This window comes from Anarhichas minor, unplaced genomic scaffold (assembly GCF_050575085.1).
Source record: "Anarhichas minor isolate MPS153535 unplaced genomic scaffold, ASM5057508v1 ptg000014l, whole genome shotgun sequence".
Taxonomy (NCBI): domain Eukaryota; kingdom Metazoa; phylum Chordata; class Actinopteri; order Perciformes; family Anarhichadidae; genus Anarhichas; species Anarhichas minor.
This window is the reverse complement of record NW_027466460.1, coordinates 9340289-9361960: the sequence shown is the minus strand read 5'-3', so window position 1 is coordinate 9361960 and position 21672 is coordinate 9340289. Positions and strand designations below refer to the sequence as shown.

Below are 21672 nucleotides of genomic sequence, written 5' to 3'. Positions count from 1 at the left end.
AATTACTCATATTAGCACTTTCCTAGTATAGCAAAAATAATGAGATATGCCAATAAAACTGTTAGTTCCCAGAATTGATGGGTGGTATACAAGGCTGTTGTGTCCCGGGGTCCCCAAAAGCTCCAGTCCAGAAGGTATTTGTATAACTTTGTGGTAATTTGATGAATTGCATTAGTTTGGTAATGACACCACTAAAGTGCAATCTCTAACTAAAATCGTAAAATCCCTTCAGGCCTTGGTGTTATTCAAAAGACTTAAAGAAAACAAACAGGACACGTTTGCTCACATCTCAAGAGTTTCCAATTGCTATGTTAATGAATTTACAGTAGCCCACACCTCCACAAGCTGAGTGACGTTATCTATGGAAAGAGTGGGTATATACCTTTTATTATGTCTACTAAACAATCCGCTCGGGAACTTAAGAAATGAGGCCATACCCGAAACAGAAGTCAAGTTTAATGTTATAATTTAAAAAGTGGAAAAGCGTTTTGTTTTAATTTTAAACATAATCACACTTTAATCATTCCTTAAACACCTCACGTGCCTCCGCCTCCTGCACGCTGACGGTGGCCAGTCGGTGACGCGCTCGCTTTATTTTGCGTGCGGCAGCGCTACAGCGGAGAAGGGGGCGGAGAGAAGAAGACTGCCGTGATACGGGTTTAGTGTTGAACTGTCGCCTTTCTGCTCCAGTTCGCGGACGGTCATCGCAGCCGGGAGAGCAGACAGACGGCCAACTGTTTGTTTTGATCGTCTAGAACGAGGTTTTCTCTGCAAAAAATACAGCAACGCACAGTAAAGCGCCACTGACGGGATCACACCTGCCACGGAGCATGGACAACAAAGACTGATCCAGCACTGCGCTGCAGCAAACCGAGCCAGGCAGCCCACGACACCTTGAAAGAAATTCATTTATTGCGTTTAATTTAAGAGCCTGTGCTGCACACAAGAGGCTTTGTGCTGGCAGAGAAGGTTTTTGTGTGCGCGAAATTTGGTGTTGGACTTCCATATTGCAGGCCGATCCGATCCGATCCGATCCGTGCACTGGCGGGTTTAATTATAGCAGCACTTGCATGCTCGTCTTAGTTTCTCTCGGATATCCAATAGTGAACGATATTTGAAAGGTCGAGGAGGAGAATATCAGGCTTTTATCTGTGTTTTAATAATTCAATAATACCGGCTGGAGACGCATCCCGGCCGGGAGCCAGTTAAGTGGGCGCCGTCAGCAATCCTCTGTGCTCAATGTTCCCTTAAAAACAGAAGAATCATGTGGGTCAGTCCCGAAGATGTTTTACTGGCTGGCGCATTATGGATCACCGAGAGAGCAAATCCATATTTCATCCTCCAAAAACGGAAGGGCCACGGCGATGGAGGCGGGGGACTGGCGGGTGAGTCCTAAACCCACTGTCATGGGGTCAATGGCACAGAAAAATGTTTAATTAAAATTCAGAGGTTTTTGATGATGACATGGTGACAGTAGCTTACAATGTGTCAGGGGGAGTGTTTGTGTTGATGTTGGACATGAGGAAGGACGGACAGGATAATGTGAGGAGGATCACATGACCTGCTGTCACAGTTGGCCTTTCACCTGGATGTGAAGAGTTAAATGCTCGTATTCCCTCTAATTGATTTGTCAGTATCAGCCTGCTTTGATGAAGGGTACACCTTTGACCAAGTATGGTGACGTCAAGGGACAAAGTCTAGCACATCTACTCTCCGATCATACAGTTACTCCAGAAATTATGATATAATAAATAAATGGCAGGCTATACTACAAGAAAAATTAGATTTCAACCATTACAACAATGCAAACAATAGTCGTTGCAGTTGTTGTGCGGATGCCAATAGCTGTGGAGTCTCAGCAACAGTGAATCTATTTGAGACATGTCTGTTTGCTTGTTCATGCTGAATCATTCCCCTTCCTCTTTCTCTCACTCCTCCTCCTCCTCTCTCTTGCTTATTCCATCCAAAATGGGTCAAGCACCAGCAGGAGCGCGAGGAAGAGCATGAGGAAGACGAGGAGGAGGGTTAGTTTATAGAAATGACTCCGTGAGGTTCACAGTCAGTCTGCTGTCCTGTTTTCTCTCTGAATTTTGAAATTTGATTCATTCTTTAAACTGGATTCAGCTGGTGTGGCACTTTGTCACGTTTTACAGATGAGATGCTGTTTAACAGTTTTGAGGAATTAAACAAGAATATTAAACATATTCTGGAATGTAAGAAGCTTAATAGATGAGATAATTTGTGTGCTGATTTTGACATTTATATTGATTACAGCCATAGGAAGGAGAACATGGGCTGCACAAATTAGCAGCTGGGCCCCTTTAAACCCCCCCATTTTTCCCCTGATGTGTCTTTTTTTGCTATGGTGACACTTTAGATAGCCCCATATTTGCTGTGTAATTTATTTAAACAAAGCATTAATTAAGGAATATACTTCATATGAGATCAATATCAGTTTAAACGGTACAGGTCGTAATGCTAGGCCCCTGTCGTGTCAGATGATATTGCATATTTTCATAAGGAATTTACAATTAATTAACTTATCACAAACAAATTGCCACAGTGAAGCTGTGGCTTTTTGGCTTTAACTGTAAATGCAGTGAAATATCACAACCTATATCAAAGTGAATCAGGCTTATTTCATTTTTATGTTTTTGATTCCAAACTGAAGTGCAAACGATTCCTCGATCACTGGTGGATCCGTGTTGATTGGCTCAGTTTCTGTTCTCTCCTCAGAATTTCTCACTCTGAGTCAGTCGGTGTCGCTGCTCATTGAGCTTTAAACCAGCAACTAGTCAAGTCTCTGCCACTGAGGACCAGTCTGACTCAGCAGTGGGCAATGTAGATAAAAAACCATCTATCATAATAATCTTCTTATTGAATATAATGATATCGATATATATCGTGGTTTACCAATGTGGCGTCCAACAAGAGTGAGTTACTACGAAGTATTGCACAAGAAAAGATTAGAGAGAAATCCCAAAACAAATAATTTGTGCAAAATGATTTTGTTTTTTATTATTTCTCACCCCTGTAATTATCTTATGACCCCTTAGATTGACTCTGCGATCCCTTTTGGGGGTCTTGGCCCCCAGGTCAATGGTCAGGTTAATGGATAAGACAACTAGACGGTAATGTCTGGTTATACTTAAGCCAGTTAATAAGATACATTTCAAATTCACGTACTTCATCACATTGATGAAAAAGTCTTTGAAATCCAGCAACATTGTAAAGCAATGGTTGCCAAATACACCGAGTGATATTCAAAGAAGAGGATCCGAGGTATAAGCGGTATGGTACATTCTCGTCTCGAGCTATACCGTCGTATATTCACCAACCGTAGTCTGACTGACAAAGGTTTAAAGTCAACATTGAGGTTTGACTTAACATATTTGACCCTCTTTGATATTAATAATACAAAATAAGAGCTGCAGCCTCCTTTTCTCAGTCTGGCGAGTTCTTGCTTTGGCAACACAAAGTGTGCTAAGTGGTGCTAGTGGATGATGTCATTGTTATGCAAATGCTGAGCTTGCTGACTTGTGCTGAGTGCCAGTTGGCACCATCGCGCAGTGACACTGGCACTGCCCACAAGCAGTTCTTCCAAGAAAAGGGGGAAACCAAATCAGCTGCACCAGGACGGATCATTTTACATAGCCAGGCACAGATATGCATGTTCAAAACAACAGGGCTCAAGCTCTGATGTCAAGGCTGCCAGAGGGCCAGTGATGTTTGGTGGAAACAGGCAAATGTGTAAGATAGCTCTGAGATATAATTCCTCCAAAAACCTGTCAAAGTCTGACAAATCAAACAATGGTTTCTGCTTCTCCAAATGTCCTCATCTACACATCAGTTTGGCGTTAACTCCAGTTCACCTCATTTATCTGAATACATCTTTTGAAGGATTCATCGCCATGGAACCCTCAAACAATAATAATCCATTGTAGTTTTCCTTCAATACTCGAAAGCTCGTCAGATCATTAATGATGTTCGTATCATTAAGAATATCATGCATCCAGAGAATAGTAATGTAATGCAGCAATGTGCCAGCAAAGGCAGTGAAGAGGAATATTGCAAGCTTGCAAACATGAATGTCAACAAAGCAAGATTCAAACTTGGTACGATCCTCCCTGCAGATGTTTTATGAGGAAGGAAATGCATTCAGCACATTTCTCACGCCAGGATACACACTGCATTGTGAACATAATGTAACCTAGTTTGTTTACAAGAGAACTCTACAGGGAAGGTTTCAAAGATGCATAAAAATAAAATTTGACTTGACAAAGCTCACAGTGGGTCTACAGCGTGGGATGTACCTGCTCAGTGTAATGTAATTGACACATTAAACCTGATAAGCGACCAACAGTGACTTAGTCTTATCTAATAACCGAGTTTGCATGCACAGTGTTTTGCGGGACAGTGCAGAGCTGGAGGGACATTTGAAAGGACGTCTGGGATCCCTTGTTGTCTATATGTGGCCGTTATCATTAATAGTCAGCATGTTCAGAGAGGAAGCTAGATAATAATACAGAACGAAACCTGCATTCATCCAACTGTAAATAATCTCAGAATCAGGACATCGGGTCAGTTGTTGTGCAACACTTGAGCATAAAACAACACAACTATTTGAGTCCGAGTCCACATGATATTTCACAATCCAGCTGCTAATTACTGTATGTTTGCCAGGAAGTGTGTCGTGTGTCATGATGGTGACCCTGTTCTTCTGTAGGCCACACAGTGACTTTGAACTTCATGAAATGGTGAAGAAGCTGTACATATTGCATATGTGGAGGCAAACATGCATGTGGTGATGATGGTGATGGTGATGCAGGCTTGTCTCAGGTTTCTGTTATCTGAAACAGTATGGATTTTTCAGTTTGATGGAGATTTTTATCCTTTGCGTGCTCAAACATCCTACACGAGCATCTTCCCACAAGCTGTTCAGTTTTGTCAGAAAGAGGCTATAAACAAACGAAAGACGTAGCTTTTTTTTTTTTTTTCCCTTAATGTTGGTTTTGGTTTCCTGCTCCTTCACCGAGTGGAAAAACAATAATGCTTCAGAGAAAGCGATTTGTTTTGCTCTAACAATATAGGAAGCTCTGATTGTGTTCTTGTTCTTGAGAGGCAGAAAGCGTCACATTATTTTACAGCTTGTTTTCCTCACAAGGAAAGTGTTTCTCTATACCCCTCAGAAAAGAACAGACGGAACAACTGTCACAGCTGTGTGTTGTCTTGTTGTTTTGTAGGTTGTGCACCCACTCATTCAGCTTGTGGAAGGAAATCTCTGTAAACGCAGAAGTGTGCGTTGGAACAAGCAGTCACATGGATTTTGGTGTGATGAGTTTAAAGCTGCAGAGGCATGTGATGTTCGGGGTTGCACGTTGTAAAGTAAACAACAACCCATGATCAGTCAAGGCTAGGAAACGGCTGTCTTTCTCTCTGTTTGGGGGTTTTACTTAAATCAATATCAGAGGAGGGTCAAGTGGTCTGACACCTTCAGTGGTCTCCTTGCTGGTTTGTACCCCCAAGTTTCCTGCGTTAAACCTCAACTCACACATTGTAGGCTGAACCAGTCATTACATGCAGCACAACCTAAGCCCAAATTGACTGCTTTTCATGAAACTCTAACCGCAAGACTTAAAGAAATAGCTGTAAATACTTTCATTCGCTGTATCACATTGGTGTTAAAGGAAAAGCTATTGGTGCACATTGGTGTTAAAGGAAAAGCTAGCTGTGTAACACATTTAATCCTTCTCTTGAGGTGTGAGCAACTGTTGAACATTTCAGTTATGACTTTTAAACCTTGTGATTTTCTTTTGTCAAAGAGGAAGTTGTGTTCACACTGGGACTAAACCAATGTGTCAGGCTGAGTTATCTCATTAGTTTCAGTATGATTTTTAGAATCCACTTTAGTTGAATAACTCCTTCAGCCCCGTGGACAGTGTGGTTACAAATTCAAGGGAATAATTAATTTGTGTGTGCTCTGACACATGACATGTGGGTTGACAGTCACCATCTAACTGTATCTACTGTTCTACTGTTTTTAGAGACGTCATGGTCTACCAGCTATTGAAACAGAAGTTGCTTTATTGTTGCTTTTCTTGAGTGTTCATCTGGACAACATGGTGTAAGGGACTGATGAGGACTGTAAGGAGGAAAATAATATGATAATAGGATATGAAAAATGCGGGTAAAGGGAGAGAAGAATTTACACAAGGAGGGTAGAAGGCAGACAGACAGTGAATGTTTGTAACTGTAGTCCATGGTCTTTAAATGAGAGAGGGTCAGTGAGTCTGAAGCACGCAGTTGTACTTTTTTTAAAAAAAATTATTTCTGGCTTGTTTTCATCTGAAAATGAGAAAATATTTCAGTTTCACTCACTTGTCTCCTCTCTCTCTCTCCCCCCTTCCTCCTCTCTCTGTGTGACTCATACTGTTTTTGCCCCGATGAGCTGCTAGACAAAAATAACCCGTCTCTCGTGGCAGTTCAACGTATATATACCTGCTCTGAAGAAAAGAGAATGTTCACAGCTAACAACAGCTTGGAAACTGGTATCACAATGGCAAATTAGCCAGCTGTAGTTTTCTAAATTCCAAGTCATTGTGTATTAACTATTTATAATTTAAAAACTTTTATAAAAAGGTTTTAAAATCTGCTCTCAGATCAGTTATACGCCATTATTAAGAACAGTTTCACACCACTGGTTATCTGTCCTCATTTATCACCTGGCTTTAAATGACAAAATCAATTTAGTTATCATACCCCAGAGTCCAACACATGCAGATGTCATGCAGTCTGCCATGTCTAACAAGTCAACAAAGGCCTTCTATGCAAAGCGTAAACATTCAAGGCACAGGATGTTTTCACATCGTTAAACCACAAGACCTCATGGGGTTCCCCTTTGTTTATGCACTTTAAAAAAAGGTCATTTACAGTTGTTACATGTCTGTGAGGGATTTTGCTTCACTGCTGAACACATTTTTAGGTTAACTTGCGTCACGAGTTAATTTCAGAGTGTGTGTGTGTTTTTTTAAAAATTGTTTTTGGACCAACACAAGGAGCTCTTTATTTAGCCTAATCCGAAGTGTTTTGAAGTAGATGTTTGGTTCTCTGCCTTTAATGACAGTATTTTGGGCTCTTGCAGGTTTGCTGGTTGGGACCCTGGATGTCGTCTTGGACTCCAGTGCTCGGATGGCCCCATATAGGATCCTGTACCAGACTCCTGACTCTTTAGTTTACTGGATCATTGCTCATGGTATGTGCACTTTAACTCTTGGCTCCAAAAAAATTATGAGGAAATGCATCTAACCTCAAGTCTACTTTGACAATTCAGTTTGTTGGTTTACATCACTTAATCTGCACATTTTAGATATACAGGTATGGGTTACTCCAATATAAACCTCTCTGTGTTTTCACCCCTTTCACATCTCTGCCCCATCCAACACACACACACACCACATAATTCTCCAACATCCTGCCTTTTTCCATGATAGTTCCTGAATGCCAAGCATTACATTGCCAAGCATTACAGCCGCACTCCAAATTGATTGGAAGCAGCACTCTTCTTTTGTGCAGTGTCATTGACTATAAAATAATGTCAGGAAAAGCTTTGACACTTCCAACTCAAAACCAGGGCTGCAACTAACGGTTATTTTAATTTTTATCAATTCATTTGCTGATTATTTTCTCGATTTAGTCTACAAATGTAAGAATAGTTGGCATACCCAAGGTATTAGTTTAATATCAGAAAAAAAACAAGAAAATCAGCTAATGGTCCCATTTGAGAAGCTTGGACCAGTGATTTTCGCTGTGTTTTATGTGCATAAGTGGGAGTTCTGAGGCAATAAAATACAAATCACAAATTTTTGGGAACGCATAGAAATAAATCAGGATGATGCTTGGCAAGATTATGAGTTCAAACTGCTGTAATTATTTGTAGTTTCAAATTCAATGAGGATGGGACGGTATTGAAAACGCCAGCAACAATGAGTTTGAGTACATGTGCAACTATGCATTTAATTCAGCTGTTCCCTACTAAATGAGTACTGTTTGTGCTCGCTGTCTGAAATGGAGGCCCACAGAAGACTGGCCTGGCTTTGAAATGGCAATTGCTCCCCTCCTCCTCTCCTTCGCCACCCCTCCCAGCCCTCAAGTCGCCCACCCAGAGATAGAGGAGAGTGGAGCAGTCTGGCAGACGGGGCTAATTTTGTGACTGTGCACTCACTGAAGGGCTGTGTGCAGCAGTGTTGAGGGATAATGGTCCACAGTGGCAGCCATTACTGTGATCAGTGTCTCCGGCAGCCAAAAAAAATTCTGTTTCGACCGCACTGATAACAGTAACAACATGATCATCATAGTGCTGCTGTTGGAGATGGAATATATGCATTTCATTTAAGATTTGGCTGACACTGATGCTTTTGCCATCTTTAGCCTTTCCTCCAGTTAACTTGGATCTCCTAACTCACTGTTCAGGAATACAAAATACCTCAATATCTCTGATTTTGCATGGTCATATCTTCCCACAAAGCCACGTGTGGCCCAGTGCTAGATTGTGACCATACTGCCAGTTATTTCTGAAACCTTACACCATCATTCTCCTCCTGTGAACCCAGTTGCTGAGTGCTCTGACTGTCTCTTCTCACTCCTCTGCAGGAACCTCCCGTAAGGAGATTACAGAGCACTGGGAGTGGCTGGAACATAACCTGCTGCAGACTCTCTCCATCTTTGAGAATGAGAATGACATTACCACCTTTGTCAAAGGAAAAGTCCAGGTAAGTACTTAAACTGTTCCATCAAAAATGTAGTTTGATGTTTGGACTTTAAATCAGGCATTGTCTAGTAACCACCACAGAGCAAAACAAGTGAAATACTGTAAATATTATAGTATAACCTCCTGCATGATTTGAGCTACTTCCAGACTGGACCAATCAGAGCAGTGATACTAGGATATTACTTAAGATATATGAAAACGTATATCTATATATATCTTTTGTTGTTGTTGTTGTTGACACAAAATCAACAACACAAAATCAATTGAATACAATTAATTAATTGCAGTCATTAAGACAATTAAAATAGTTTCAAGATAGTAACAATTATTATACAAACTAAAAAGCCAAAGACCAAAAACAATCTGACAATTATACACTTTATCTGGCAAAATTCTCTATAATATGATGCAATAACATGTATATTTAACAATGTATTTATTCAAGTATTTTTATGGAATTATCAAGAGAGAATATATTGTGACATGATGCACATTCATTTTGAAAAATACTGGTTTGAGTGGTATGCTTTTGCTTGAGTTTTAAGGTGTGCAATAACCTCCTCCAGCCAGATTATATGACATGGTGGTGCAGTATTTTTCGATTGGAAGAGAATCAGTAAAAGCAGTGTAGCGAAGACCACAACTGCACCTTCAGCAATTCTCATCTACTCATGAGAAACATGTTGCCATGCCCCAGCTCATTACCTCTTTCTCTTTCTGACCATCTTGCCTCAGGGCATCATTGCGGAGTACAACAAGAACCACGACGTCAAAGAGGACGACGACACGGATAAGTTCAAGGAGGCCAGCTTCAAGTTTCGTAAGCTGTTTGGAATGCCGGAGGAGGAGAAGCTGGTTAACTATTACTCCTGCAGCTACTGGAAGGGCAAGGTGCCACGGCAGGGATGGCTCTACCTCAGCATCAACCACGTCTGCTTCTACTCCTACTTACTAGGAAAAGAAGGTTTGATATATTCATTTACTATTCATCGGTCTACTGCCCTATCTTTATCTATTACCTATACTGATACCTTTTATTACCTAACTTTGTCAAAGTCTTTAACTTTTGGAAGTCTTAAACCATATCCCGAGGGCTACTTCATGCCATTGGTTTGTCTTACATTGTCAATATATACTGATTTCTCTTTTTTAATGTCTTTTTGTAACTGTTAGTCAAACTGGTGGTGCGTTGGGCCGATATCACCCAGCTGGAGAAGAGCGCCACCCTCCTCCTGCCCGACGCAGTCAAGGTGAGCACCCGCGTGAACGAGCACGTCTTCTCCGTCTTCCTCAACATCAACGAGACCTTTAAGCTGGCGGAGCAGCTGGCCAACATCGCCATGCGTCAACTCCTGGACAACAAAGGCTTCGAGCAGGACCGCTCGCTGCCCAAGCTCAAGAAGAAGTCGCCCAAGAAGGCGTCGGCACTCAAGAGGTGAGAAAGAACACTTAATGCTCATCAATAATCAATGTCGTTTAAGCATGTTCATGACATGCAGTCGATCGAACATCAATTTGTGATGGTTGGTAGAGCAGGTGGTTATCCAGACACTTAACGATAGAGGATGAAAGCCTCAAACTGTGTTGCAAGTTTAGGTTTTACAGTTTAACTGCAAAAGTACGTCGTACATGTGTTAGGAAATGGGTCTCTGCAAGCCCTTAATCAAGAGCCCATTTTTGCCTGATCATCACATTTTATGTAAGCATGATTTGGTTCCACTGCTGTCTGGGGTTGTATGATGGTTGCTCTTGCACAACGCTTCACTGTATCTACATGGATGCTGCATTGCCAAGTTGTGTAACATGGGGAAATGAAACTATCCACTCGATTTGTTATTGTAAATTTAACAGGGTAGACTGTGCAGGTATTATGTTGCTTATAATGCACGATTATGTCAAACCAAGCTGTTAATAACCGTTAAATATTTACAAAAATCTGCCATGTAATATGACTCTGCATTTTATATCTTTCAGGGATCTCGATGCGAGAGCTAAGAGCGAGCGTTACCGGGCGCTCTTCCGTCTACCGAAAGATGAAAAACTGGACGGACACACAGACTGCACCCTGTGGACCCCCTTTAACAAGATGCACATCCTGGGACAGATGTTTGTTTCCACCAACTACATCTGCTTCACCAGCAAGGAAGAGACTCTGTGCAGCCTCATTATCCCGCTACGAGAGGCAAGTTGTTCCGTCTAGATGACTCTGTTTGTTTTTATTAACAGCTTGCAAGACGGGTGACTTTGCTAATACGAGTTAAAATAGCTGATAGATAAAGTCTATAAGTGTCTTGTTGTTTGATAATGTTGTCTGGTAGGGGGTCACTGTAAGAAAGTACACAAAGTATTAACTTGCTTGTTTCCATTTAACGTTAATTGTTTACTAAATTGCCTTGAACCATTAGAAAGTAAAGGATGTCTTAGCTAGTAAATGTGTGAATCGGTTTCTAGGAAACATCAGCGCCATCCAATCGAAGGCAATTAATTAATTAAACAGGATGTAATATAACTTTCAGAAGTAAGTTAAAGGGGCCAAACAATATAATAAACTTAGCTAAATGTTAATTCACGTATGGCTTTTATTTATACATTCCCTGATAAATAGGTTCAGAGTATTCAAACCGTTTATGTTGGTCAGATTAAGTTAACCTAATTTAGCAACAACCAATCCTTCGGTCGGAGCTACTTTGTGCGCTGCAATATGTTTTCATTTAATTGTGCTACGTTTGAACCTTATTCTCCTGGAATATAATTATTTTAGTATTCCATTTTATATTAAATTGCTTATCATGGAAATAAAAGCTGGTTAGTGTAGTCTTTAAATGAGAGTTCTTATTTCTGACACATTTTATATATGGCTGCTTGTCATTTATCATAATAGTTTTTTGTTTAACTGAGATCGGAAATGTTCCCTGTTGTCTTTCCAGGTGACTATTGTGGAGAAGGCAGACAGCTCCAATGTGCTGCCCAGCCCGCTCTCCATCAGTACCAAGAATCGTATGACATTCCTGTTTGCTAATCTGAAGGACCGAGACTTCCTGGTCCAGAGGATTTCTGACTTCCTGCAGCAGACCACCTCTAAGATCTATCTGGAGAGAGAGCTTACTGGCAGCCTTAACAGCTCAGACGATGAGGTGAAAAAAATATGATTTTGTTTCTTAAACACCTAGTTTACTTTAAGTAGAATCTATAAAATACTGTGAATAACTGAACAGCGGTGGTGACTGTGTCCATTTAAAGCTTAAATATGGTGTCTGTCGCCTCCAGGTTTACTCCCAGCCTGGATCTCTGCTCTCCAGCAGCCCACAGCACAGTTTGAGCTCAGAAGGCGAGCGTACTTTCAACTTGAACGACAGCAGCGTTCCCACAGCCACACAAGCCCTCATGACCATGTACCGCCGCCGCTCTCCTGAGGAGTTCAATCCCAAGCTGGTGAGATAAATGCACTTTCGTCGACTACAATTAAAAGTTCTTAAAAGTTCATCTTGTCGAGCACGCAACACTCTGATTTGTTCTGCTTCTGTGTTGGATATTCTCAGTTATCACATTTTTTTGCTTGCCTTTCCATAATTACCATTTTCACATCATTAAGCTGCACGGATATTAAGCTGCATGGTGGATTGCTAGTAACGGGAACCTACCAAGACTTCTTTTCCTGCAAGACTGTATAAATAAAGCCAGACCTGTACTTAAGCTCAATGCAATAGGACTGTGACCTTGAATTATAGAATATTACAGTATTCATGCGTTTGTGGAGTGGGCCAGAAATCAATCTAACCACTGGTGTGGAATAGTAAAAGCAGGAGTCTGACAGAAAAATGGTTACAATAATTGTGCTTGAGCTTCTGCATCTCATGAAATGTGTGTCCCTCTTTGCTCAGGCGAAAGAGTTCCTGAAGGAGCAGGCCTGGAAGAACCACTTTACAGAGTATGGACAGGGAGTGTGTATGTACCGCACCGAGAAGACGAAAGAGCTGGTCCTGAAGGGGATTCCTGAGAGCATGCGCGGTGATCTCTGGCTGCTCTTCTCTGGTGAGCAAATGTTCATGTAGGCCTGAAATACTGTAAACGTAAGCACGACACACATTGTGCATACCGAACGGCAAATCATTCCGTCATACACCTAATGAAACCACACCCTGCATACTACGTGCTCACACATGTTTTAGTGCTGGCTCTAGCCTTGTTGGTGCTAAAGCATTTCTCAAAATTGATAAACGCTTTTTTACTTTTATGCTGAACTAACTCCCAGGTTAAGAACCCCACCGGGTTAGGAGCCGAGAGGAAAGTCCAGGAAAATCTTATTTTCTGGGAGGCAAAACTACAGCGTATCCCAAAGATGAACATACAGCAGCATATTCACAATGTGTTTTTATACTGAAATTCAAATTTATTAAAATATGCATCCATGACTATGCACAAAGTTACTTTAGAAAACTATTAAGGCTACAACTAAGAATTGTTCCTATTATAAATGTCTGTTGACTATCAACACTTTTAATAAGTTGATTTAAATGTTGTTGAATATTGCCACGACTGTAAATACTTAGTCATGCATATATGAACATGGAACTCAATGATAATCCTGCCAACATGATTATTATTATTGTGTGTGTGTGTGTGAAACCGCACATACCACAGCATACATATGCATGTATTATTTAACATGAGTGCCTGAACCCAACATTTTAAACCTAGCTACCAAACAATGGAATGAAGAATGAAGAGCTGTAGCTTGTGACTGTCATTCTTTAACAACATGCTGCGTGTTCATGTATGCACCCGCTCCAGAGTTTCCTGTGTACAGGCACAGTCGTGCAGAAGCTTGTACTCGACCTCACCTCACCTCCTCCCTCACTCCCCAATGACCCACGTATGGCTCACATGACCGTTGTCATAGCTGCATTGTATTCACCTATAGTCACCTTTGCCTGCACCTCCTGCAATGAAACCTCCAAGAAAAACAAGTACCTTACTTATTTAGAATATTCAGTTGTTGACCTGATTAGCATCTTATTTTAGAACAAAGGGTGTAAAAACCAGTTTGGTGAGCTTAATGAGCCAGTGTTCTGAGGTATGTGGAGAACTGTGCTGAGAAAGATTTTCTCCAGGTTTTACTGCAAAGTAATTCACATAAATACAATGAAATAGGTGTTATAGCACATCACTTTAAGGTGTGATGTTTAACACAATGGGTAATGTAGTTTACTATACTGTAAAAAAGAGATATCCTACCTGGCTGACTGTGTTAGACATTATAGTTATGGCAGTTGTTTCCTTTATTCTTTAGTGAGATGTCTTCATAAATTGATTTGTTTTAAATCTCACCAGCACAATCCCTTCTTTATCCATGAATGCATGATGTTTTATTGTTTTGTTACTTGTTAAAATAAAGACAAAGGGTTCAACATAAAGACAAAAATTCTCAATTAAGTAAATTTAAATTAAAGAATAAAATGGACTATATACTCACTCAAGTGACAAAAAGGGTAGTTTAAGTGAAATAACAACATTTTGGTACTTTGCACTTAATAAACAGAAGCTCCAGTACCACATCCCGGTATAGATACTGTGATGGATATGTAGCCTGTTGGAACATAGTATTTAGTACTTTCTTTATTTTAGTTTTTTCATGCTTCACCTGTATATGGTAGATGTCTATAATGTAACTGTATGTGGTATTCTAGCTTTTTCATTTTTTACTTCTATCTGCATATCCCCTGCATCAGATCAATAAAGTTGATCTTATCTTATTGTATTTAAATATTTAATAACCGCTTTGCACGTAAGCAACCCTTACAAGGACTGTTGGCATCGCTCTTGTAAGAGGAGATTTTATCTTGTGTGTTTTTTTTCATAGGGGCGATCAACGAGATGGCCACCCACCCCGGATACTACGAAGACCTGGTGGAGAAGTCGTTGGGCAAATACAACCTGGCCACAGAGGAGATCGAGCGGGACCTGCACCGCTCTCTCCCCGAGCACCCAGCCTTTCAGAATGAGATGGGCATCGCTGCCCTCCGCAGGGTCCTCACAGCCTACGCATTTAGAAACCCCAGCATTGGATACTGTCAGGTACACGCACTCCTCCTGTTTGGATTTTGAACATGAACTGGCAGAAACCTTGCAATCCTTGACAATACTTGAATTCATTCTTCTCTCCCTCGACACCACAGGCTATGAATATTGTGACATCTGTGTTGCTGCTCTACGCCAAAGAAGAGGAGGCATTTTGGCTGCTTGTGGCGCTCTGTGAGAGGATGCTGCCTGACTACTACAACACTAGGGTTGTCGGTCAGTATGTGCTTCTGTAATTTAGGGTGTTTGATTGACAGCTTTCCATTGGTTTAACATCCTCTTCTTTTCACCACGTATTCCCCAGGAGCCCTAGTCGATCAGGGGGTGTTTGAGGAGCTCGCCCGTGAGTACGTTCCTCAGCTGTACGACTGCATGCAGGACCTCGGGGTCATCTCCACTATCTCCCTCTCCTGGTTCCTCACCCTCTTCCTGTCCGTCATGCCGTTCGAGAGCGCAGTTGTGGTGGTGGACTGCTTCTTCTACGACGGCATCAAGGTCATCTTTCAGCTGGCGCTCTCGGTGCTGCACGCCAACATCCACCAGCTGCTGGGCTGCAAGGATGACGGAGAGGCCATGACTGTACTGGGCAGGTAAGGAGAGGCAAAAGGGACAAAATATCTAGCTTCCGACTGTTTAGGGTAACTCTAAAACCCTAAAAAACTACTTCACCATTTATCAGATATTTTTATCCCACAAGCCTGAAATAAGTCTAATATTTGGTAAATCATTTGTGTGTTGTAGATACTTGGACAGTGTCACCAATAAAGACAGCACCCTCCCTCCCATCCCCCACCTGCACTCATTACTGACAGACAATGGAGAACCGCATCCAGAGGTCGACATCTTTAAACTAGTCCGCAGCTCCTATGAGGTATTTAACCTGGACGATAATGAGTCTGTCGTCCTCTGTTTGCTCGTGAGACGTGCAGGGAAAAAGTACAAATCTGACATTTATCAAGTGCCTCATAATGGAGTTTTGTCCTCCATTTTCTTTATCGAAGAAGCTGTAATGAAATCTAGTATGTTTTCAATTTATATGATTTGAACTTTAATTTAACTTTAAATGTATCTGAGAACACACAGCTGTCTCCTCACCATGATGCAACTGTCTCCAGCCTTCCACAGCTGGGTTGACCTATATTTCTCCATGTTTGTCCTTCTCTTTGCATCAGAATTTTGGTTCAATCCGTGCAGATGTAATTGAACAGATGCGTTTCAAACAGAGACTGAGAGTCATCCAAACCATTGAAGATACAACAAAACGCAACGTGGTAAGGACCCCCTGATATAGCTTTATTGATACTAGAATCAGACACATGTTTAAAAGTACTGTATTTACTATAATGTTCTTGTTCAACCCGCTTGTGCAGATAGCAGAACAGTAATCAAGCGCCTTCAAAATTCTCTTAGTGCTGCAGGTCAAATTTAGATTTGCGCTTTTAATGCGACATCGACATTCTTGTCATAATTAGATACTCTGCTCTGGTCACGCCTAACATTATTCTCTTTCTTCTATTTACACTTAACGTATTTATACTGTGTGTTTTAGGTGAGGACTATTGTAACAGAGACTGCCTTTAGCATGGACGAGCTGGAGGAGCTCTATATGCTGTTCAAGGTGAGTTACAGCTTACGTATTCATGTTATGTACCTCCAGCGAACACTTACTGTTCTGCCACCGTGTTTTTACAGTTTACTTTTTACATTTAAGTTTTCTTAATTTGCATACGAAATTGCACAGTACTCACTCGTCTCTTCCTCTCTTCAGGCAGAGCACCTGACCAGCTGTTACTGGGGCGGCAGCAGCAACTCCACTGAGGGGCATGACCCCAGCCTGCCCTACCTGGAGCAGTACCGCATCGACGTGGAGCAGTTCAAGGGCCTGTTCAACCTGCTGTTCTCCTGGGCCAACGGTGCCCACTCGGACCCCCTGGCTTTGCGCTTCTTCCGTCTCCTTGACCAAAACGGAGATGCTCTCGTCAATTTTCGGGAGTTCATCAGTGGCCTGGGTAAGACTAGTAAGATGCCTGTGTAAATATTCACACTGTCATTATTCTTGTATTGTATCCAAGATTATATATCTAATTTGGAAACAGTTGAGATGTTTCTAAACTCTAAAGCTTGTTGGTTTTAGGTGTCCTGTGTCACGGGGACCTCACTGAGAAGCTGAAGCTCCTCTACAAGATGCATGTCATACCCGGTGAGTGCGTGCATAGATGCACTTCAATAAAAGTCGTCTTTAGGAAACTACAGAGGATATTTCATTTCAGTGGAGGAGGATTATTAGCTGTGCAGAAAAGAGGTGGCTCAGTGAAAAATGTTGAGCTCTTTGTCACACTTCACTGGGCAATTCATTTTCTCAGTATTTACTTTGTCAGCATGCTTTTCTGTAAAATGAGATAACTGGCGGTATTTTGCCTTAAGTCCTGAATTTAAAGGCATACATAGGTTTCACTTTTATTAGCATTTCTTATTTACATAAAAAACTGATGAGCCTAATATTTTCTTATATTATTTTTTAAAATCATAATCTGGGATAAAATGACAAAGAAAGGTTGACAGAATGTTTTCACAAGCCAAGTTTGTGAAACTCCTAATTTCTTTGCTCCCAGAAGTCATTCGCGAACCTGAAGAGCCTGACTCTGCCTTTGAGGCCACACAGTACTTCTTTGAAGACATCACTCCAGAAACGTCCATCGGTACGAACCCAAGATCAACTTTTTTTTGTGATCAAATTTGTGTTGCGTTGACGACATCCTTTCCATAATAAGATCACTATGCAGGTGTACCACAATGATATAATATAACCACACATCAACATCAACTTTGTTTGTTCCAAACAGTTTACATTTTTACAACCTCCTTTCAACATTTCTTAACCACCTTACCCTCACCACAACACCCCCAACCTCAAGATGAAATATAAAAAAAATGGAGATTACAGATGAAAAAATAAATTGCATAATAAATATAATTTTAATGAATAAAACAATAGAGGAAAACAAAAAGTACTTTAAGAACCCAATTCTGCCAATGACATAGTAAAGATAAAGTTAATACAAAGGAAGGAAAAAAGGGGGAAATTAAATTATCACTTCAGAACTTCACTTTTATTTAGCAGAAGAGATCCCCCCCCCCCCCCCCCCCCCCCCCCCCCGAGTCATTTGTTGTGCTTTTGTTCCCAACAATGTTGCTGTTCATAATATAAAGGACTTGAGATTGCCATTGTGATATTTGCACAAGTGAAATTAGTTTTTGTGGTCATGGTCAGTGTGGTTGTGTTAACATCGCGTGCCGCTTGCATTGGGTACACAGACATTGATGAAAGCATGAGCACAAAAACAAATGTGTGCATAAGTGAAACTATGCTTGCAAAGGCACAAGCCTGCAGGAGAATCCTGTTGTTGAATGTGCAGAAGACAGAGAAACTGCCTCAAACAGCTTTGGCTGATCCGAGAGCTGTTGTTTAGACATTCAACTTTCAGTCGGCACTGACGATATACTGTTACGCTATATCCTGTCCTGGGTGTAGAGAAGTAGGGCAGGACTCTACTGCAAGAAAATACAGTATATTTAATTTAGTTTAATATTATATGAGGATGCTGCTAAAAGATGGGCGCTGAAAGTCCAGTCTAGCTGTTGGATTTGGATAATCTGTCTTTTTTAATTTAATTTAATTTAATTTAATTTAATAACAAATGGTTGATGTTTGATCCTCTCTCCTCAGATCACGACTCAAAGTGCAGAAGTGAGGGGGATGATGGCTTTGTCAGAGTTACATTTAAGACTGAAAAAGGTATGCAGCATATTGCAAAAAGAATGTAAAAGCCTGAATGTATAGATCTCATACGACGTACTACACAGTCACATTTGTCTAAAATGAGCGAAACAATGTTTAGCAGCCAAGAAAACTCCTGTTGTGTTCACACAAAAGGTTATTGATTCAAGATGATGGGTGATTTTCATGGACTAAACAGGATTGTAAAGTTTCCAAAACATGTGAATACAGGCAGACATTTGTTTCAAAATGCTTTTCTAAAACCAAAATATGAGTTAATTACACATTCTTTGTACATCATACAGTGAAAAAACTGAACACTCCTGAATATCGCCATTACTTGAAACTGTGGAACCAGGAGACGAAAACTAAACTAGAAAACACAAAAGACTTCCCCAAGCTGAATCAGGTAAGACTTCACCCTCGGTATCAGTTGTTGTATACAGTACGTGCATAAGAGACTCTGTAGTTACAGTACAGTATAACTGACCTCTTGTGTTTTTTTTCTCCAGAGCCAGTTTATCGAGCTTTGCAAGACCCTCTACAGCATGTTCAGTGAGGACATTGCAGAACAGGAGCTCTATCACGCCACGGCGACAGTCACCAGTCTGCTGCTGGAAATGGGAGAGGTGGGAAAGCTCTTCTCCTCCTCTGGCCGGAAGGACCACAACATGGAGGGTAAATCAGGGCCGAGCATGTGTACCAGAGACGCCACAGACCCCAAAACCAGCCAGGAGGCTGTGCTCGATGGTCGCGCTGACTGCTTTGCCCCTGCAGGTCCGGAGAACAAGCCGAGCCCCTGTGAGGACGGGAAGGGGGACGGGAAGGGGGACGGAAGGAGCGAGCAGCTGCCACCTATGCAAAACATCAAGCTGGAGGACTCCTCTCCCAAAGACACGGTCACATCATCCGCCATGCTGATCTCGGATGATGAAACCAAAGATGACACTTCAATGTCATCTTACTCGGTGCTCAGCGCAGGCTCCCATGAGCTGGATGAGAAGCTGCAGTGCGAGGACATAGCAGACGACACAGTGCTGGTGCGCAGCGACAACGGCTCCAGTGGCGAAAGAAGAAGCAGCCGGCCTCGCGGCGGCGGCGGACCCCCCGACCGAGGGCTGCCTCACAGCACGAGCGTCGATAAAGACTGGACCATCACGTTCGAGCAGTTCCTGGCGTCTGTGCTCACCGAGGAGGCCCTGGTGCATTATTTCGAGAAGCCAGTGGAGGTGGCGGCTCGAATAACTAACGCCAAGAATGTCCATCAAGTCGGGCGCCGCCTTCTCTCAACGAGTGACTATGAGATCTCGCTATCTGGCTGAGATTTCACACGCAGACTTTTTAAAAAGGGAAACGTGGTTCTCAGTCGTTTGTGAAAAATGTCTCTGTGAGTTTTAGAGGACAATGAAGGTCTGTGAATGTGTATGATAAAGATGGTTGAATGAATGTGACCAAAAACTGCTGTTAGCGATGTATTTTACCAGATGTGAAAGACTTTTATTAAAACAATCACTTGATTCTGTCCAGCGCAGAGGGCATAGGACGTTAATATTAAGGTTCGCCCGGATGAAGTCGGTGTGTACGTGTCGTAGCTGTACTTTAAAAGACATTATGCATAGATGTTAATATTGTAATCTTCAGCACTCTTAGGCTATGTAGATGTAAATGTCCACAGAAACAGTACAGTTCTAAACTGGGGTATTGATAGTCTACGTACGATCACCTTACATTATATCCAGCCAAATTATCGCTTCCTCACTTTATGATTCCATTTCCTGTCAATCAGAAAACGTTTTTAGTTTCCCTTCGAATGACAATATGGACAAATACAGACCAAAGCTGTGAAAATTCAATGATGAAGTGAGTTTTCATATATTGTGTAAACTCTCTCTGGCTCCACATCTTTTTAAAGCAATGTGCCACTTTGGCTATTGAGTGGAACTATTCCCTTTTACGCGCACACACACGCACACACACACACACACCTATAAAATAACATTGTGAACAATCACTCTTCAGAGTAATATACCCAATAATTGCCCGGGTGTGTTTTCTGCAGTTATTTATTGGTAATACCATTTCTTTGTAACTCACAACTGATGGTTAAGGAATTCATGTGTTCTAAGAAATGATTACACTTAACATGCTGTTGAATGAAAAGCCTGCACTTTCTTTCCAACATAATGTGATCCACTAAGATGTTATGGCCTTTTTTTCTTTGTACATGTTTTAACCTTTTTTTTTGCTCTGTACATTTTTACGTTGCTGTTTTCAAACTTGTTTTTATGTGTCCAGGTATTTTTACTGTGGATTCCACTGCATTGTGTATCGCTCCATCTAATTAAAACTACGGTATGATTGATTCGATGCTGCACAGTAGCCTCAAGCCTTTTTCATTTACTTAATGTATGACCGAGCACACAGTGTGTTACTGCCATCTGGTGGAAGATTATTTATGCTACCAATCATTAATTTACATGACATGATTTTTAGCCAGAAAATATGATTTATTTCATTATCATTTGTTCTTTTTAAACGTGTTAAACCTCTATTTACACAACCTAAAATTGGTGCTTTACAGTAAATCCAATATTTCTTATTAGTGCCTAAGTGCCTTTTTAAGGTACTTCAGAAACTGTTTATTGCCAAGTATGTTTGCAAATACAAGGAATTTGACTTGGAGATTGTTGCTTGACAATAAACATGCAATAGTATAAGTGAAAATAAAAATATGAAAGTTTACAATATGATAAACAAACAAAAGGTTATGTTGAAATAAGTATCTTATTTAAATGTCTTTTTAAAGTATACTTGAACTTTACTTGACTTGCATTTTTGTGTTATTTTATACTTCTACTCCAATACATTTCAGGGGAAGGGAAACATTTTTTTGCAGATTTATATTTGATATACAAAACATATGATCAGTTTCCAAAATGTTACTTATTGTTATAAAGCAGTGGAAGAAGTAATCAAGTCTTAAGTAAAAGTAGCAATACCACAGTGTAGAAATATTTTACTTAATTAAAAAATATCCATCTGTACTTAA

General features: G+C 41.0%; 1 protein-coding gene across 2 annotated transcripts; it reads left to right on the top strand.

The window, feature by feature from the left end:
* The first annotated feature begins 665 nt into the window (after nt 1-665).
* Nucleotides 666-20995, top strand: tbc1d9 (TBC1 domain family, member 9 (with GRAM domain)). Of its 2 annotated transcripts, XM_076091376.1 has the most exons (21): nt 667-1385; nt 7142-7252; nt 8650-8768; nt 9503-9731; nt 9941-10202; nt 10742-10949; nt 11695-11901; nt 12035-12199; nt 12649-12799; nt 14628-14842; nt 14944-15061; nt 15150-15435; nt 15587-15716; nt 16018-16116; nt 16395-16463; nt 16614-16854; nt 16980-17045; nt 17458-17544; nt 18573-18641; nt 18929-19032; nt 19136-20995. In XM_076091376.1, exons 1-21 carry the CDS (start codon nt 1265-1267, stop codon nt 19943-19945), a joined length of 3867 nt encoding a protein of 1288 aa, XP_075947491.1. In that variant the 5' UTR covers nt 667-1264; the 3' UTR covers nt 19946-20995. The 2 variants fall into 2 exon arrangements, with proteins under 2 accessions (XP_075947492.1, XP_075947491.1); XM_076091377.1 differs by lacking the exon at nt 17458-17544 and having other exon boundaries at nt 666-1385.
* Nucleotides 20996-21672: the final 677 nt, after the last annotated feature.

Bases quoted from the DNA above. Each gene is read 5' to 3' on its own strand.
- tbc1d9 (XM_076091376.1), top strand. From the start codon at position 1,265: ATGTGGGTCAGTCCCGAAGATGTTTTACTGGCTGGCGCATTATGGATC. The intron at 8,769-9,502 runs GTAAGTACTTAA...ATCTTGCCTCAG, and splicing joins TTGTCAAAGGAAAAGTCCAG to GGCATCATTGCGGAGTACAA. The intron at 12,200-12,648 runs GTGAGATAAATG...CTCTTTGCTCAG, and splicing joins AGGAGTTCAATCCCAAGCTG to GCGAAAGAGTTCCTGAAGGA.